This window comes from Malus domestica, chromosome 16, assembly GCF_042453785.1.
Source record: "Malus domestica chromosome 16, GDT2T_hap1".
NCBI classification, from domain to species: Eukaryota; Viridiplantae; Streptophyta; class Magnoliopsida; order Rosales; family Rosaceae; genus Malus; species Malus domestica.
In genome coordinates, this window is record NC_091676.1 from 9,810,356 (window position 1) to 9,828,496 (window position 18,141).

Genomic DNA, 18,141 nt, shown 5'->3' on the forward strand with positions numbered 1-18,141 from the left:
CACAACATTATCCCTTCCAATCACCATTTTGTAGAGGAAAGAACTTTCTTCCTTCCACGTTACGGCATATGCCAATCCTTGACACTAAACGAGGGTCGAGTGTCCATTGTAGTATTTCAGTCTATAGAACCAGATCATAAGGCTGAGGGCCCGTAGGCCTGAGGCTTTTAGAGCAAGTAGGAAGCCAGCAGAAAAAGGAAAAGTTTGTGAATCCGTAATTAAACCGATTAGAAACTTTGTCTTCTGGAGAGGAAACGAATCACAGAAGCAGTTGCCTCGTGATATTTAAAGACCGATGAATCTTTCACTTTTATCAAATTAAGAAAATGTTGTAAACTTGTAGAGTTTATGAGAACTCCTGATCACTCAATCTAGCTTTAAAAAAGCTGACATTATTCAGACAAATGACCGATTTATTGTTCTTCACTACTTTAGCTTGTCGGAGTGAAGATCTTGCTTGTAATGCAAGAATCAAAAGATTGGAAACAGTTCCGATTTTCGAGACAGCATATATAAAGGAGCAGAACAAATTTCGGTGTCTGCAGCCTGTGGTCGATCAACGATTGCCATGGCAGACACGAAATGGATTATTCAAGTTAACGAAGAGCTCGATAAGATGCAGGATCTTTCGATAGAGAAGGAGCATTGGAGCAAGGGGTCGATATACAGACTGCCAACCTGCATCACGGACATTAACAAGAAGGCCTACAAGCCCCAGGTGGTCTCCTTCGGGCCTTACCATTTCAATAATTTAAATCCAAATGAGGACCACAAGCGCAATAATTTAAATCCAATGGAGGAGCACAAGCGCCGCGCCCTTGTCCATTTCCTGAAAAGATGTGGGAAACCTGTTGAGCTGTTCGTCAACGCGCTGGCTGAAGTGGTGCAGGATTTGAAGGACTCGTACAATCCGCTTGAGCCTGAGTGGAGAGATGATACAGATAGATTCTTGCAGCTGATGATTCTGGATGGCTGTTTCATGCTGGAAGTCTTGCGGGTTGCTTCTCATTTACTGGATGATTACGCTCCCAATGATCCCGTCTTCAGCAACCACGGGAAGCTCCATACGATGCCGTACATCAAGCGCGACATGTTGATGCTTGAGAATCAGTTGCCAATCCTGGTTCTTGACAAGCTGGTTGCGGTTGAGAGCGATTACGCTAAGGTATTAATGTAGAGAGTGTCAATCTCAAGTCAGGAAATTAAATTGTTGCATAATAATTAAATAAAATCTCATGTGGATGCTCATGTGGGATGCTCATGTTCTAACAACATAACACATAAGATTCTGTATCCCATGTGGGATGCTCATGTTCTAACACATAGTCCTCTGTATCCTATGTTGATGTTTTTCGTTGCACAATAATCTCTATTTGTTTCTGGCAGGATGAAGGGTTTGTCATCAAGCTCCTAATCAAGTTCTTCTCCCCCGGTACAGCAGCCTCAATTACGGGAAAATGCGTGCACGCATTGGATGTGTATAGGAAGAGCCAGCTTCTGGGAGAGCCCTATTGCAAAACAGGTCACTGCAGACCAGAGACTGTGAATCGTCATGAGGAAATCATCTGGTCAGCGACAGAGCTTAATGAAGCCGGGATCAGATTCAAGGAAAGCAAAACCACTAGCCTCAAAGACATCTCATTCTCCAGGGGAATCCTCAGGCTCCCATCCATCATTGTGGATGACACCACCGAATCCATGTTCTTGAATCTGATAGCGTTTGAGCGCTTCCATGTTGGGGCAGGCAACGAGGTCACATCCTATATATTTTTCATGGACAATATCATAGACAATGCCAGAGATGTTGCCCTCCTACACTCAAAAGGTATCATCCATAATGCCCTGGGAAGCGACAAGGCAGTTGCGGATCTTTTCAACTCGCTCTCTAAGGACATAACGCTTGATCCAGAAAGCAGCCTTGATGCGGTGCATAAGAATGTGTATCACTACTGCAAGAAGCCTTGGAACGTCTGGCGCGCCAATCTCATGCACACTTATTTCAGAAATCCATGGGCTATTATTTCCCTCGTTGCCGGTGTCTTCCTCTTCGTGCTCACTATAGTTCAGACCGGATACTCCATATATCCCTACTACTTTCCAAATGGTGATTCTCCCACCTGTGCATGTTCTGTTAACAATTCTACTAGCCCTGCGCCTCCTCCTCCGCCTCCACCAAACGCTGCATACTCCACCTCACCATCAAGATTTATATTTTCTTTCGTTCTTATGTCGGTTGTATGGATGCTTACGGGTTGAAGATGGTTTTGATCATTCCCAACAATCATCTGTGGGTTTTGGGAGGTTTCCTTCATATTTCTTCTCCATATTTGTTTGAAAAAAAAGACGCTAGGCGCTAGTCGGGTGGCAGGTTAAGATTTTTAGAACATTGGTTTGAATGATTTCTTCTTGTTTGCTCGATGTCCAAGAAACACCAGATTCATTTATTTTCTATCCATAAATAATTCATCAGTGAGGGAAAATGCATGTTGCAAGATGACGATTTCTCGAAATAGTATTATATAATGATTGATTTCATAAAAGTAGTGACACATGAATAATACCCGGATTCTAAATCTTTCCATACAATTTTCAGTCCTCACAGAGAAATTTTGGGCCTCTACGAAAGCTCCAACTGTATACATGGAAAGAGTGGCGGAAAGACTCCGTGCCTGCCGGGGCCTCTACGAAAGACCAAACTCCGCATTATTTCACATCTCGAAATGCAACGAACCAAAATCAGTTGAACAATTTGGGTTCTACAGTCCAAGAAAAAAGTGACTGTACTTGCGCGGGCACTTCAGTCATATTACCCGAGAGCTGCTCTTTATCACTTCATTTTCCGATTCCAATCAAGGTAAGCTGCAAGAGATAATATAGATTATCAGATTACAAAACCAGTAGATAACTGAATATCAATTCGAGAAAATGACATCTAACACAAGAAAGAAAGAAAAAGGAACTACAATGTTGTTCTCAGGCTTCCTCCAATAGAATCCAAAGAGGACAACTGGCAATATATTGCAGGCTATGAGTACGAAAATCATCAGTGCATGCATTCCCATCCATTCCATCACAATAGCCGGGCGCCTGTAGCCACACACATCGACCTGAGGGAAGAAGAAGAAGAAGAAGAAGTGCAGTGAGAAAACTAGGAAGGCCGAACCATAAAGTATTTATGCTAAGACGGTGTCAAGTTGAAGAGAAAATTAAAAGAAATTGTGAAAAAAGTTTCTCTTAAATTCCTTGACTTGACTTGAAACCCTACCATCAAGTAAATTGCAGCGAAGAGAATTCCAGCAGCACCAGCTGTGATACACATATAACTGAATGTGTAAAGAGCCTTGTTAATATGCATGCCTGAGAAAAAAGAAGCATAAAAAGGATAGTTTAGTGATAAAAAAAAATTGCAGCTAATTCCATTCTTTATGTGTGTTTAACAAAATTGTACTGGAATTGCGTACCAATTAAGTCGAGGGTGAGGCCTAAGACTACAAGAGACGAGGATGAGATAGACCAGTGTAGAATTCTTTCCCGGTGATCCTGCATTTGGAGGGAGTAATGGTTACAGATATGAATCCTCTGAGGAAGAAAAGAAGTACCTGATATGAAGTTTTCTCACCTTAAAATGGACAATGATGTGCCCGTAGTGCAAACCAACCAAGCAGGTAACAATGGCCATCATTGAACTGCAACGACGAAGGGGAAGCAAATAAATTTTAAAACACGAAAAGATTAGAAACAAATAACCAAAATACACGTCTATCTAAATAGTGATGAAATGGGATCTGCAAAAAAGTAAAAAACACACCTCAGAAGTCCTTCAGGATCAAAAGGGGCTTGGCACCAAGAAGGAGCATCGGCAGGCAACGGGCCATAATCAGGGGAGTTAACACTGCATTGCTGTAAAATAGCAAATAAAAGTTAACCATTACTAATGACAGTGAGGAACACTACAATTAAATGAAATTAAGTAAAGGAAATAGATTCTTACCTCCGTTCGCGCGTAGACTGGTCGTTTATATAAATGCTCAATCCCCAATATCGTACGATCAATCATCCCAACTGCATTGCAAGCCGATCCCGTGTCACCCCGTACTCCACATTTTACCTACAAAAAAGAGATGAGTATAAAAGCGGGATATATCTTTATAAAGCAAAACATACGCCGAATTCTCAAACATTTTAGGAAAGAACTAAGAAACAAATGATGGAAACTTACTGAAAATGTTTTCGGTGCAGAGGAGGAATCGACAGGAATCTGGTACTCCCAATCAGGAACATATAATCCGTATGACGATGACAGGTATATCGTGGTGATTATCAATGCCACAGCCCTGAGAAACAGGGCATACATTTTTTAAAATGGAGCAATATACACATTAGTATTAGAGTGGTGCAGAAAAACAAAAAAATAGGGCTACTAATGCAGATAAATATTACTTACAATTGAGATCGATATTTCCTGAGCAGCGATCTTCCTGAGTTGACATTACTATCACGCTTTAGCCAAATCTCGCACAACGCTGCTACAATATATCCAATCGCAATTCTCTGTGAATAAAAGAATTAGTTAACTTTTCTCTCAAGTTTCTAAATTAAGAAATAACCCTACTGAAATACAGCATACCTGTAGAATGCCCATCCATCTGATCTTTGTGATATCAACCCCGAAGGTAAGATCCTTGACGCGATGGAAAAATCCGCCTGGACAAAAGATATGTCGGACATTGCTCAGTATACAAAATCTTATAGTTTGCAAATCAAACTTTGCAGTAAAAGTCTTTTGTAGAAGACATAAAATTACTAGTTCACTATTGCCATATGAACATATCAATCAAATGCTAATAGCCTGACGATAGAGAAAAGTTTCGGTTTGACTGTCTAATATATTAGTGTACCTTGAAGAAAAAGGCCTAATGCTAGAAGCTTCAGCGTCCGTAAAACTGCTTTTTTCGTAGCATCAGCTCTGCATGACGGTTTCTGTACGCAGAAACATTTATCTGTTAGCTAGCTTCTTCCTAAAACTGTGACGGAGATCACGTAATCATGAAGAAAAAATGAATTGATGGAGCAAGAAATGTAAAGTGTACCTTGTAGGCAAGTGCAAGGGAAAGACCAACAATAAACAGGAAGAATGGCATGACTAAATCTGCAAGGGTTAAACCATTCCAAGGTGAATGGTTAATTGCAGGCAGGATTCCACCCATGTCGTCCACTATTATCATCAGCTGCATCAAACAATGGCAAGCAATTATGGAAACGAACATAACAGGATTCACAACTACAGGTGACCATGGGTCGTGTTCGATTTAACAATTTATGTTGGTATCATGTGCATGTGAAACAACGAGTTAATCGACATGTCAAATGATGTAACAAATAGAACAATACAAGCACTCGTATAAATGGTTTTTATATTCGTACGAGTTAGTATAGTACAAGTTATGTAAAAGATGTATTTGAAATTGTAATTAGGTTTTCGTTTTTTATAAAATATTGAAAGAAGAAGAGAAACTGCTTTTGCACTGGTTTCCAAGTGGCAGGAGTTAAATGGCATTCAGAGCTTTTTGACATAACTCAAAGCAAGTAATGCCAGCAACACGTAAAATATTTGATAAACTCCAAGCAAATTTATGGATGGACCAACCAGCTGGAGTTGCAGTGACTGCAGGCGAAGCCGACATACTTGGGAAGTATGACCCATCTCTACATGTCAGACGCGATAGATTTGGTACATCAACCCGTCACATGAGATTAAAGAAAAAGTAAAATAGTCCAAATAGGAGAGATAGAAACTTGTCTACAATATCGTATGTATAACACGAGAGTGTTTTTGATAAAGAATACTGCATTTGAACCATAAAACAAATGAATAATAACCGATACGTAATCCAAACATACATACTAAAATTAAATAAATAAGAATTACCACGTGATCCAATTGCTCATACTAAAATTTTATGACTGCATTTGGATCACAGAACAAATGAATAAGAACCGACATGTAATCCGAACGCACATACTAAAATCAAATAAATAAGAACCGACACGTGATCCGATTGCTTATACTAAAATTTTATGACTGCATTTGGACCACAAAACAAATGAATAAGAACCGACACGTAATCCAAAAGCACGTACTTAAATCAAATAAATAAGCACCCACACATAATTCGAACGCTCATACTAAAATTTTATGACTACAAATAAAATGAAATATATTCCGGTTACGTATCAGAATCTATCAGTGGAGGTAAATTTTAGGCGCTTGGTGGTGGAGCTCCAAGTCACTCGATACAAAAAGCAAAAGCCTGAGAAACGGGCATTGAGATTGAGGAGGTCGGTGTCTTTTGATTAAAGCCTTGCAAAAGGAGAGAAAAAAGGAGGGTGCCGTGTCCGTTGCATTTGATGTCACATGTGAATCGAGATCGGATTTGCACACGAATATTTACGAACGGATTGATCACAATAATAACAAGATGATTAAATCTTTTTTTTTTCCTTTCATTAAATTACGTAATTAGTCGGTGGATTTGTATTATAATTTAGATTTCTTCGCTGAATTAAAAATATGTTAATTTTCGTTTTTGAATTTGACAAAATCTGAAAATTTGGTTTTTCCATTAGGTTAATTACGTGGCATCAAGATTTAAAACAAAAATGAAATTGATTAGAAATCTAGTATTTGAAAATAATAATTCCAAGATTTTTAAATAATCAACATGTTTTACTTTTAAATAGATCGGTGGTGTGGATGCGAGAGGCTGGAGGTACGGGGTGGCGCGGATGGTTGGATGTAGGGTTTGGGGTGGATGGCCGGAGGTAAGGGGGTAAGTAATTAATTTTTTAGCAAAAACATAAAAGAAAATATATAATTAATTTTTTAGCAAAAACATAAAAGAAGAGAAATTATAAAGAGACTATTTTAAATGAGATTTTTTATGAAATCTCTGAAAACTCACAATCTAATCTCAATTTCCATGTTAATATTATAAAATATTATGTAAAAAATATGAAGTGATAGACAGTTTTCATTAGGGGTGCCGAGAAAATTTCCTTAACATTTTTCAAAAGAAGATATCGATTTTAGAACGACATTGTTGAAAGGAAAGAACACAAAGACATGAAATCGATTTTTGACCAAAACCATAAGAGAAGCTTATGCAATTAATCATGATACCCACAAAAGAGGGATACCATTTTATTTCGTGGATTTGGATTTTTATTATTTTCCATTTCTTCAAACAAAATTGAACGGAAAAAGTCAACAAAGAAGAGATTTTTTGCCACAATCTTAAATTTCAAAATTTTCATAGCAGATCACATTCATCCAACTCATTTAAGACTTAAAAACAAGCAAAATACTGAACTAGAAACCAGTTCCGTTCTTCTAAATTTTATAATGTAAAATAACACGCTAGTGTTTCATAACGAAAAATGCATAAGAACAATAACATTAATTTTATTTCTTAAGGAGCTAGTTTGGGGTCTATTTTAAGTGACATGAGCTGTTTAGCAACAGTTCATTAGTCATCAATCATCCATTTTGTTGACAGTTACAAACAAACAAACAACAGAGCAAAGCTTAAACTCATGCAAAACACTTTTGACATTGTTTATTTTAATGAAAAAGAAAACTTTTATTTTAAAAAATCATTTTTAATACTAAAATCTACCAAATGCCTTCAAATATTAACCATTAAAATTTATTTTCATCAATTAAAATTAATTTTTATCTTTTTTCATTACCAAAAATAGAAGGCAAAAATAGAAGAGAGATGAAGGACTATGAAAATCCAGGGAAAGCAGACGTTACCGCAACCGTGAGTCCACGAAAGACGTCAAGGGAAACAAGGCGTTGCTGCTGTTGCCGCGACTTCGAAGGCAATGACGCCACCGCTGCTTCTCCGCTACTAATATTCTTACAAGCAGCGCCCCCGACGCCGGTGGGAGGCTTTGATATCGGCTGGACGGCCATCTCAACATCGGCGTCCATATGACCATCACCGCCATCACCGCCACCAACACCATCACCACCACCGATATTAATGTTCTTCCCCATGATACGATCCGCCATACCACGTTTTTCATCGTCCGAGTACACTTTAATAGGCTCGTACATCGCCATATCTCCCTACCCTATTATGGACTCTGCATGTAAATGGACATGATATGCAAATCAGATAACAAATACGAGAATGTTAGAGTAGTAATATCGCTCGTAATCAGAAGAAAAAGGAAACAAATATATGGAAATATGAATCTTCAATATTGGCCACACAAACCTGATTTTGGAGGGTAAGAGAGATCAAATAAAATAAAATAAAACTCTTGACTTTTTTTGTTTGGGTTTGGGAGGGGGAGCGGAGCCGCAAGGAGAAGAGGCAGTACCTTGCAGGACTGCGTTGGAAATGCTCCCCAAGTTTTCTGATTTCTCTTTCTCCTTTTATGCTCTTCTAATTTTCTCTCTCCCCTGGTTATATATATATATATATAACCCAAAAGGAAAAGGTGTTTTTGTATATTTTTTAGTTTGTTTCACCAAATTATCTTGAACTAAATTAACTTCAGAGATTAAGCTGGATTGGTTTAAACTAGACTAAATTAGACTAACTTAATGAAACATTTGGTGCAATGTCGGATTAAAAATAAGAATAATAACAAACTACAATATTATATTTTTTAAATCATATCTAATAATATTATATTAATTAATTCTATCTTTTTATTCTAATAAACTCTCCCTCTCTCTAGAAGCCTCCATCTTTTTCTCCCTCTTTATCCCCCTCGTTCTCTCCGTCCCACACCTTCCTTCCCTTCCCTTTTTTTCTCCAATTAATTGCCAAATTTTTTTTCTTCTACAAAACAAAGAATCGAGCTTGGTTTTTCAGGTTTTTGTTCAGTTCAAGATTCCAACTGGAAAGAGCTTTCCAAGTTCGTGGATTTAATCAGAGCGGTAAGTCTGTGGAGCTGCGGAACCGGCCTGCAGCGATGCCTCGCGAGCTGACCAACGACTAGTTGGGGTTTGTGGAGTCGGGGAAGTGAGAGACAACGATGGCTTGGATTTCTTGGATTCGTTTCCGTCAAACCCAATATTGTAGACTTGGAGATCTTCTAAGATGAAGAAGAGGGAAGAGGAGAGAGAGAGTCAGAGAAAGGGAAGGCACGTTGTCGCTCAAGCCTGAGGTGAAGCGAAACAACACGAGGTGAAGCGAAGAACAAAAACGGGACTATGAATCTCATCGTTTTTTGTGGCTCTCGCTAAGCCCACCTAGCGAAGGATTTAGTCAGCACAAGTCCAGCTTAATCTCATTAAACACAATCTCAATTTACACCAAACATAGGATTACTGATTCTAACTAAGTATTCCAATCCAGTGAAACTTAAGTCGGCCAAACAAACGCGCCCTTAGTGATTGCAACATAGCAGATATTTGTTTTGCACCCTGTATTTTCCCGTAATTACCCTCTAAAATCCCTTAATTATCATCCCCGCATAATAATTTATAAATAAGAATCTGCTTTGTATTAGGACTCGTGAGTATGTATTGGTTTGGTATAATAAACTCTCCCTCTCTCTAGAAGCCTCCATCTTTTTCTCCCTCTTTATCCCCCTCGTTCTCTCCGTCCCACACCTTCCTTCCCTTCCCTTTTTTTCTCCAATTAATTGCCAAATTTTTTTTCTTCTACAAAACAAAGAATCGAGCTTGGTTTTTCAGGTTTTTGTTCAGTTCAAGATTCCAACTGGAAAGAGCTTTCCAAGTTCGTGGATTTAATCAGAGCGGTAAGTCTGTGGAGCTGCGGAACCGGCCTGCAGCGATGCCTCGCGAGCTGACCGACGACTAGTTGGGGTTTGTGGAGTCGGGGAAGTGAGAGACAACGATGGCTTGGATTTCTTGGATTCGTTTCCGTCAAGCCCAATATTGTAGACTTGGAGATCTTCTAAGATGAAGAAGAGGGAAGAGGAGAGAGAGAGTCAGAGAAAGGGAAGGCACGTTGTCGCTCAAGCCTGAGGTGAAGCGAAGCAACACGAGGTGAAGCGAAGAACAAAAACGGGACTATGAATCTCATCGTTTTTTGTGGCTCTCGCTAAGCCCACCTAGCGAAGGATTTAGTCAGCACAAGTCCAGCTTAATCCCATTAAACACAATCTCAATTTACACCAAACATAGGATTACTGATTCTAACTAAGTATTCCAATCCAGTGAAACTTAAGTCGGCCAAACAAACGCGCCCTTAGTGATTGCAACATAGCAGATATTTGTTTTGCACCCTGTATTTTCCCGTAATTACCCTCTAAAATCCCTTAATTATCATCCCCGCATAATAATTTATAAATAAGAATCTGCTTTGTATTAGGACTCGTGAGTATGTATTGGTTTGGTATTAAGGTGATTTTATAAAAAGTGGGTATAAAAAAAGTTGAACTCAAAAAAGTGTTTGGTAAATACTTAAAAACAACTTATCTTCACAGTTTTGGGTGAAAAAAAAAACTGAAAACGTGAAGCAGTAACAATAAGCTTATTCTCACAGCACAGCAAAAACAATTTTTTTTTCAAATCACAGTAATACCAAACCAGCCCTATATCTAGTCTCCCACATCTCTAATCCCAGTAATAGTTAGAGTTGGTTTGGTATTACTATGCTTTGAAAAAAAATGCTTCTATTGTGCTGTGAGAATAAACTCAATTTTGCTGTTTCACGTTTTCAATTTTTTTTTTATCCAAAACTGTAAAAATAAGCTGTTTTTAAGTGTTTACCAAACACCTTTTTGAGCTCAGTTTTTTTTTATAACCACTTTTTATAAAAGCACCTCAGTACCAAACCACTTAGTACATTCACGTATCGCATAACTAATCTCCTATATCTCTAATTCCAATAATAGTTAGTAAGTTCACTTAACATACACGTTTTGATGATTCATTAAAATGCACATATTTCATAACTACAAAGTACTATACACATATTATAGACGTACATACTTTTACATTTAACACACGATTTTTTGACACGTTTTATAATAAATATATACAATTCACGTTTTCTATCAAGAGTAAAAGTAAATAAATATTAAAATAAAAAATGGCCGAAATAATATGATTTTTTTTTTATGACAAAGTTGTCGAACAATATTTACATATTTTTCATATACTATACTCGTTCCATATTTTACTAGAAAGTTATGTGTATCTTAGGAAAGCAGGACTGTCACAAAGAATAATAGAAAATCACCTCTAACTATGGCTTGTATCTTATCTAATGACATTTTTTGTGGTTTAATTTTGGTCATTTTATGTTTGATCAAGAATCTATGGCCATAACTCTGCCCTTATTGCATAATAAAAATGATAACAATATGCGACAGATACATCTGAAAATTTTATGACATTTGAATCAAACCATTATGGCCAGCCTATTACGAGGCTCAATCACTTTCACACATTCTTATTATAGATAATATCGTTTGTTTAAAATACAATTTGTTATAGCATATAAAATGATAACAATATGCGACAGATACATCTGAAAATATCTTCCTTCTCTGCCGGCTTTAGATTTTCTCAATCTATTTTGGCATTGCTTTCCCGAATCCCGACTCTCTTTGTATCTGATGAGCCGCAAACATAAAATGCCTGACTTCCCAAAAGCGTGACGTGAACAGCTGAAGCTGTTTCTCGCTGGGATGGGACTGCTTTTCAGCAGCTCAGATTTTTGCTTTTTGGCCTGGATTTTGAATAATGGAAGCAAACCATGGGTTGTAATTGTATTACTAAAAAAATGTAAAACTCATGCATTAGACTCTCTTTCCAAATTTATTTTCCTTTTTTCGCATGTACGTACACGTTACATTCTTGTGTATATATTTAGTACAACTTTAATAACTATATACCGTAAAAAAATTGAAAAACTACTATTTTAATTTCAATATTCCTTCCAAAATTAATTGATTTTCCCCACCAAGTAGAAAATGTGGTTCACGCTAGAAAGAAGATCGTTCGAAGATTATTTGCAAGGGCTATCGTTCAATAACTTCGAATATTTGACTTAACTAAAAAGTAATCTAATGAAGACCTTAACTTCGAATATTGTCAAAAAATATACAACTTTTTAAAAGAAGACAAATATAATTAAAATGACGAATAAGAACAAGATTTAGAATTTGAAACTCTCAAAACGTAAAAAGGAAAAAGCAAAAGTAATAAAGAGGAATGGCTACACCTCCCATGTTGTTCACCACTATCTTTATGCACTTGATTTGTTTTATGGTCAATTCAGCATTCAATTTCAGTGACGAGTTGATAAGTTTCCATCCTGTGATGAGGTTGCGAGATAAACAGACACACAGAAAAAAGAAAAAGAAAAGAAAGATTGAAGATAAGGAACCAATGATGATTCTTTTCGGATATTTGTCAGAAATTATTTTAAATATTTTTATTTAAAATTAAATATGAATAGTATTTGATAAAAATTAATCGTACGATAAATGTTAAACGGACACGATTTAAATATCTTAAGATCCTCATTGGTAAGGAACGGACATGGGCAAAGATAACGCAGACAAATAAGCAAAAGCACAAAGCAAACCCGCCCCGCCCCACTCCACTATGCTTCAAAAAAATTCCATGAATATGGTAGGCAGCTCATAACTATTTTCATTTGATTTTGCATCCGAAGTTTTATCGCATAACTATTTTCATTTGATTTTGCATCCGAAGTTTTATCGCAGTGACAAAAAATAATTACTCATGTCATGTAATGTAAGTTCAATTCTTAGCAATAATCTTTTTTTAACAACTATCTATGTGATCCATTAACATTATTGCTCTACTAAAAAAAGATTAAAAAAAAATACATACAATGTGAGGCGGATTAAACATCTGAGTGTGTCAAAAACATTTTTCTAACATCAATATCAACAACATATACCTACACGATATTAATGACAGATTGCTTTATTTAGTGAACATTTATGTTCACAAGCATTTTGATGTCTCAAATTTAAAAAAAAAAAACATGTCCAACTCTGTAACAAAATTTAAGTAATTATTGCAGAAGCACTTTGACACTGCTTTCCGTATAAGCTGCTTCGCCGAAACACATTAAAAATGTACAAAATATGAAATTGGGGAATTTAAAATGAGTAGATTCAATGTACTTAGAGTGATTTACAAATGATTACTTGAAATGATTCAGTTAAAAGTGATTTGGTAATGCCCATTACTCATACCGTATATTTTCATCGGAGGCAGATTGTCTGCCCTCCTGTTATGGTGCCCTTCTCATCCTTTCCTATTTGTGCGGTCACAATTAAGTCATGTTAACATTTTATATTGATTTTTTTATAAAGCTAAGACAAAAAATAATAGGAATATAAAATATTGACGTTGCTTAACCGTGACTGTACAAATAGAAGGGGATAGCAAGGACACTATAACAGGAGGGTAGACAATCTGTTTGTAGGGTTTAGTGTTTATGGTTAAACCTAAATTCTAAACCCTAAATTGTAAAATAGCTAGAAATCCCTCGTCCAAACCCATCGTTAAGCAGAGTAACAAAAATTAGGTAAAACACGATTACATGCTGTAGCCACGGACAACGCCGTTCATGACGTCCTAAACCTGAAAACACAATCACCCTTAATAACTTTTGCAGGGGCATTACGCACTGATAAAGTTGGAAGCATTACAAACACGAGAGTAGTAGGCGGTGCAACTATAATAAGCATATGGTGGTCCAAAAACTCCAAAACAGCAAGTGGGGTGATTCATATAACGTGATTAGGAAAGCATCTACGTATTTGATTCGATCAAAAGGGTGGAGCAGTTAAAGGGGAATAGTCAGTTACCAAAACCAAACTTGTAATAGGCCTATTACACAAGTAAGTTTTCCAATCAATTGGATGTCATTAGCTATTCATTGATTGCTATGAGTTTTCTTTTGAGTAAAGCAAAAATCTTACCGCCTATAGCATATCGGACCACCACATTATCGGGTCACGCAGTTTGAATGATTGGTGCTGGCGGATGTCTGCCCGTGCTCCTTCACCAATGTTTCTGTAATCGAAAAGAAAGATCAGCTTCTATTAAGAGTAAGCTCTACCAGAGAAAATAAGACTATGGATGTTTTTTTTTTCTTTTCCAAAAGATTATTTCAAGCATCGCTTTCCAAAAGACTATGGACAATTATATTGGACCGCCCTAGGTGCAATATTTTCTAGGCTTAAACATCACATTACTATATTTTTGGATGATAGACATAGTATAGTTTCAAACCAAAGAAGGAAAGGAGGCTATATAATGCATACAGGTAGCGTATGCCATCTGATGAATACAATTCCAAACAGCTAGCATATGCTTATACACTAATTGAACATGAAACCTACTGATCCTTTTGGAGAAAACCCTAAACTGCTTCAATAAAAAGTCAGCATCCTAATCCCTCATTTGTCACCAAACGTAGCATGAAATTAAGCTTTCCTATCTCAACGTGGTATCTAAGTATAGAGAATTAAGAATTCCCACTAAGCACCTGTTGGCCCTAACTTACAAAGGAAAAGAAAAAATGCTTATGTATATTAAAGGACAATGGCGCACACACCAGCAATCCACCCACAGGAATCATTGGGTCATCGTATTCCTAAAACAAGAACTAGAAATACGAACATTGCAAAGAGGAATAACCAATTTAATAAAAACTCTGAAACCTCTAATTATGCTTTTGCTTTCTTTCATTGAGAAGATTGTGATTACCAACTTTTGATCTCTTGAAGCCTGTGATCTAAACATTCAACGAGTATTTTTAACATATACCTACTTCTACGGATGCACTTAAATTATCTTGATGTCTATAGAATCATGGCTTGGCATGAAAGTCTTGCGATTTATCCCAATCTGATCAACTAGTTTTGTACGCAAAAAATTAGACAATCCTTAACTAATATGCATGTTCGTATTAGTTTTATGAGAAGGTTTGCCATATATTTCAACTTGCTCCCAAAGAAAGCATGCAGTCATTTTCCCATTAAAAGTATAGGCTTTTGCTATCCCTTTTTTAAGTATGCACCCTTTACTCAAACTTCTTCCACTATATATTTTTAGGTACTTAGAGGTCGCACTTGGTGCGATGGCAAGTGCCTTCGCCCATGAGCTGTAGGTCTCGGGTTCGAGACTTGGGAGCAGCCTCTCTATAAATGGGGGTAAGGCTAGCCGACATTCACCTCTCCCAGACCCTGCGTAAAACGGGAGCCTTGTGCACTGGGTACGACCTTTTAGGTACATGCGTACATGCATCAAGATACAGGAGGACATCTAGGCTTTCCGGCTGTCAATTTGCTGTATCAAAATCACAGTTGTCTAGTTTATCATTAAAAAGCTTTACCAAGTGGCAATTAGATGCGTTGGAATTGTTTTGTTGTTTTCTTTCTTTTGTGATTTTGGTCTTTCTTTTTTGTCTTTCCCTATAGAATCCTAAAAAGTAAAGCAACTAGAGAAGAAGAAATATTTCATTCCTAAAGAAAACCAAAATCCACACATTTAGAACAGGTTCCTAATCATAGTTAAACTTTGGTCTGAAGACTCTGAGAATAGGGGAGTTGTAAACTTTTTCTTCATGTTCCTAATCATAGTTAAACTTTGGTCTGAAGACTCTGAATATGTCCTGATGACGGACAAATACACGTGCTAACAACAATAGGGCATGTAACCGCTTACAATTTGCTAAGGATTCTGCGGGATGACACATAGATTAGACTAATCAGGCGATACAAATTTAAATTGCCTAGCAAGGATAAAACCAGAGGAACACTCTAAATGCTTGCTTGATAACACACCAATTTCATCTCGATAAGTGACCTTATCTTATTTTCATTATAGGAGTCTTAAACATAACCAATTCAACTTTTTTTCATTAATATAGAAGTTTACAAGCAATCATCACATAAACTGGTGAGCAGTTTGATCAGAAGGTGCATATTCATATTTAGCGTCGAAACTCAAAAAATACAAAGGATTCAGTTTCTAGCTGTTAACTCATTAACTAACTAAAACAAAAGGTGAATTCAATAAAGTCGTACCCAGTGCACAAGGCTCCCGCTTTACGCAGGGTCTGGGAGAGGTGAATGTCGGCTAGCCTTACCCCATTTATGGAGAGGCTGCTCCCAAGGTGAATTCAATGCAGAAAGATAATAATCAAACTTACACAAAGCCAGCAACCAAGAGAGCAGTTAGTTAGCTATCCTCATCTTTCTGAAGGTTGCCACAGACATTGCACTCCATGACATTCGAAGAAGTTCCGTCATCTTTTGGGGGCAATGGAGCAAGAGTGCCCCAGCAATTGGTTCTATTGCACATGAACCTGAGAAAGAAATAGGCGTGTGGGAAATCGGATTCCCCTTGGGCTTGAGCTTCGGCTTCTTCGACGTTATTCCCGGCTTCCCGTTGGGCTTGAGCTTCGGCTTCTTCAATGTTATTTCCGGATTCCAGTTCTGATTCCAAGGCTGCTTCCATTTCCTGGTCTTGGTCCTCATCCATACACTCTTCTTCTTCCTCACCCTCATTGTCAGACCAATTAGTTTCCACCTTGCAGCGATCACATTGGCAAGCGAAGCCATAGTCCTCCGCCAGAGTCCTCTGCCGGTTCGAATAGCTCTGGTTAACCGGAAAATAGCTCAGGCAAATCTCCCTCCCCGCTGGAACATCATGGATCATCCTGATAACCATGTCGGTGTTGTGTTCGCTGTCTGTGTCGATATAATCGAAGCGGCAGGCATTGGGGAGGCAGTCGTGGTTAAAGAACGAAGCTTTCGGATAAATGGCGTAGGCCCTGCTCGCTCTCTGCGACAATTCCGTGAAGGGTTCCATCAATCCGAAGGCGTTGAGCTTGTCCTTGGCCAGCAGGGCCGCCGAGAGCTCCACCGTAAACGGCTGCTCTAGGAACACTGGGTGGGGAGCACAGAGTGTCGAGATGAGAGAGTGAAGAAACTGGGCAGCAGCCGTGGTGTCGGCGTCGGCGAGGTCGTGTGGCTGGCCCTGGAGAGACAATAGAATCTGGAAATCGGAAGGGGAAACCGCCGCGAGGTTGTAGGCGGCGATCAGGAAACTAGCCTGGACCTGCCGCTCGAGCGGCTGGCCGGAGAGCGGCGAAGGGGAGTCACGGAGAAGGCGGAGGGCATAGCAGGCCCAAGGGGAGTGAGAGGATGAGAGAGCGGTGGAGAGGCAATTCGGGCCGCAGAAGACATGGTGCGAACACAATGGACATACTTGGGGTTGAGCTTGAGGTTGGGGTTTTTGTAAGGTTTTGAAGCAGTGTTGGCAGTAAGGTTGGGGAGAAGGAGCAACGAGAGAAAGAGCGGAGTAGAGGAGGATCGGAGAGTCTCTGAGAACTATTTCGCCGCCCCTGAGTGGCTGAGCAGCCACTAACCCCCGTCCTCTCCCTTCTATCTCCGTTACCCTCAATGATTCCTTCGTCATATCCGTTTGCTTCCTGCGGTTTTCGGTCAGTTGCCTCAGACAATCAGAGGTGTGACCAAAAATTAAATGACTATCGCTATCACCCTAAACCCTAAACCCTTCCTTTTTTCACACGTAAGTCGTTTTTTTTTTTTTTAACCCTAAGCCCCGGAAACCCTTTTACCCTTTGCTTCATTTTTTGTTTGGGGCTAAAGAGTTTGGCCAAGTGATTTAATCTCAGTTAAGATTTTTTTTTTTTTTTTTTTTAATCAAACGTAAGGTACACATTTTATATACAAGCAGAGAATGCCTTAAATGCTTTTGTTCAAGACATTGTGATGTATCAAGTTAAATTTACTAAATATCACTTGTATAAAAAAAAGTTAAGATAATTAATTCACCTACTTCAACCTCGTACACAAGATATAGCGCTATAAACCTGGTTGAATGCCCTCATAGATCGAGTTTAACTTGTGCATTTGAAGTAGTGAATTGGGCACAAGTAATTGTTTCGACATATAAGCTAAACATAATGAGTTATGAATATATAATAAAATAAATTTTATAACATATTATTATCCATAAGTTACAAGTCCCGTCTTACAAAATCTAACCAATCTTTACCAATCCAATCTCATTCCTAAAGCTCAATCCCATCCAACCTACCAAATAGATCTAAATGCTAGAGTAGATTA

At 38.1% G+C, this 18,141-nt stretch overlaps 3 protein-coding genes across 4 annotated transcripts; 1 reads left to right on the plus strand and 2 right to left on the minus strand.

Annotated features, from left to right (window-relative positions):
- Positions 1-435: 435 nt before the first annotated feature.
- Positions 436-2,492, plus strand: LOC103433132 (UPF0481 protein At3g47200-like). Its single transcript, XM_029096131.2, has 2 exons — positions 436-1,165; positions 1,387-2,492. Exons 1-2 carry the CDS (start codon positions 569-571, stop codon positions 2,254-2,256), a joined length of 1,467 nt encoding a protein of 488 aa, XP_028951964.1. The 5' UTR covers positions 436-568; the 3' UTR covers positions 2,257-2,492.
- An 8-nt stretch (positions 2,493-2,500) lies between these two features.
- Positions 2,501-8,465, minus strand: LOC103433131 (uncharacterized). Of its 2 annotated transcripts, none has more exons than XM_070815159.1 (14): positions 8,392-8,465; positions 7,817-8,151; positions 5,091-5,228; positions 4,899-4,980; positions 4,628-4,704; positions 4,445-4,551; positions 4,220-4,334; positions 3,992-4,108; positions 3,809-3,900; positions 3,620-3,686; positions 3,462-3,540; positions 3,266-3,357; positions 2,964-3,107; positions 2,501-2,859 (listed from the first exon to the last, which is right to left on the minus strand). In XM_070815159.1, exons 2-14 carry the CDS (start codon positions 8,126-8,128, stop codon positions 2,833-2,835), a joined length of 1,449 nt encoding a protein of 482 aa, XP_070671260.1. In that variant the 5' UTR covers positions 8,129-8,151; positions 8,392-8,465; the 3' UTR covers positions 2,501-2,832. The 2 variants fall into 2 exon arrangements, with proteins under 2 accessions (XP_070671260.1, XP_008369585.1); XM_008371363.4 differs by having other exon boundaries at positions 8,286-8,458.
- Positions 8,466-13,914: 5,449 nt separating this feature from the next.
- On the minus strand, positions 13,915-17,551 carry LOC103433129 (histone-lysine N-methyltransferase ASHR2-like). Its single transcript, XM_008371362.4, has 2 exons — positions 16,197-17,551; positions 13,915-14,053 (listed from the first exon to the last, which is right to left on the minus strand). The coding sequence occupies exon 1, from the start codon at positions 17,465-17,467 to the stop codon at positions 16,226-16,228; it is 1,242 nt and encodes a 413-aa protein (XP_008369584.3). The 5' UTR covers positions 17,468-17,551; the 3' UTR covers positions 13,915-14,053; positions 16,197-16,225.
- Positions 17,552-18,141: the final 590 nt, after the last annotated feature.

Bases quoted from the DNA above. Each gene is read 5' to 3' on its own strand.
- LOC103433129 (XM_008371362.4), bottom strand. From the start codon at position 17,467: ATGACGAAGGAATCATTGAGGGTAACGGAGATAGAAGGGAGAGGACGG.
- LOC103433132 (XM_029096131.2), top strand. From the start codon at position 569: ATGGCAGACACGAAATGGATTATTCAAGTTAACGAAGAGCTCGATAAG. The intron at 1,166-1,386 runs GTATTAATGTAG...TGTTTCTGGCAG, and splicing joins TTGAGAGCGATTACGCTAAG to GATGAAGGGTTTGTCATCAA.
- LOC103433131 (XM_070815159.1), bottom strand. From the start codon at position 8,128: ATGGCGATGTACGAGCCTATTAAAGTGTACTCGGACGATGAAAAACGT. The intron at 5,229-7,816 runs GTAACGTCTGCT...TGTTTGATGCAG, and splicing joins TTCGTGGACTCACGGTTGCG to CTGATGATAATAGTGGACGA. The intron at 3,108-3,265 runs GTAGGGTTTCAA...TTCTTCCCTCAG, and splicing joins TCGCTGCAATTTACTTGATG to GTCGATGTGTGTGGCTACAG.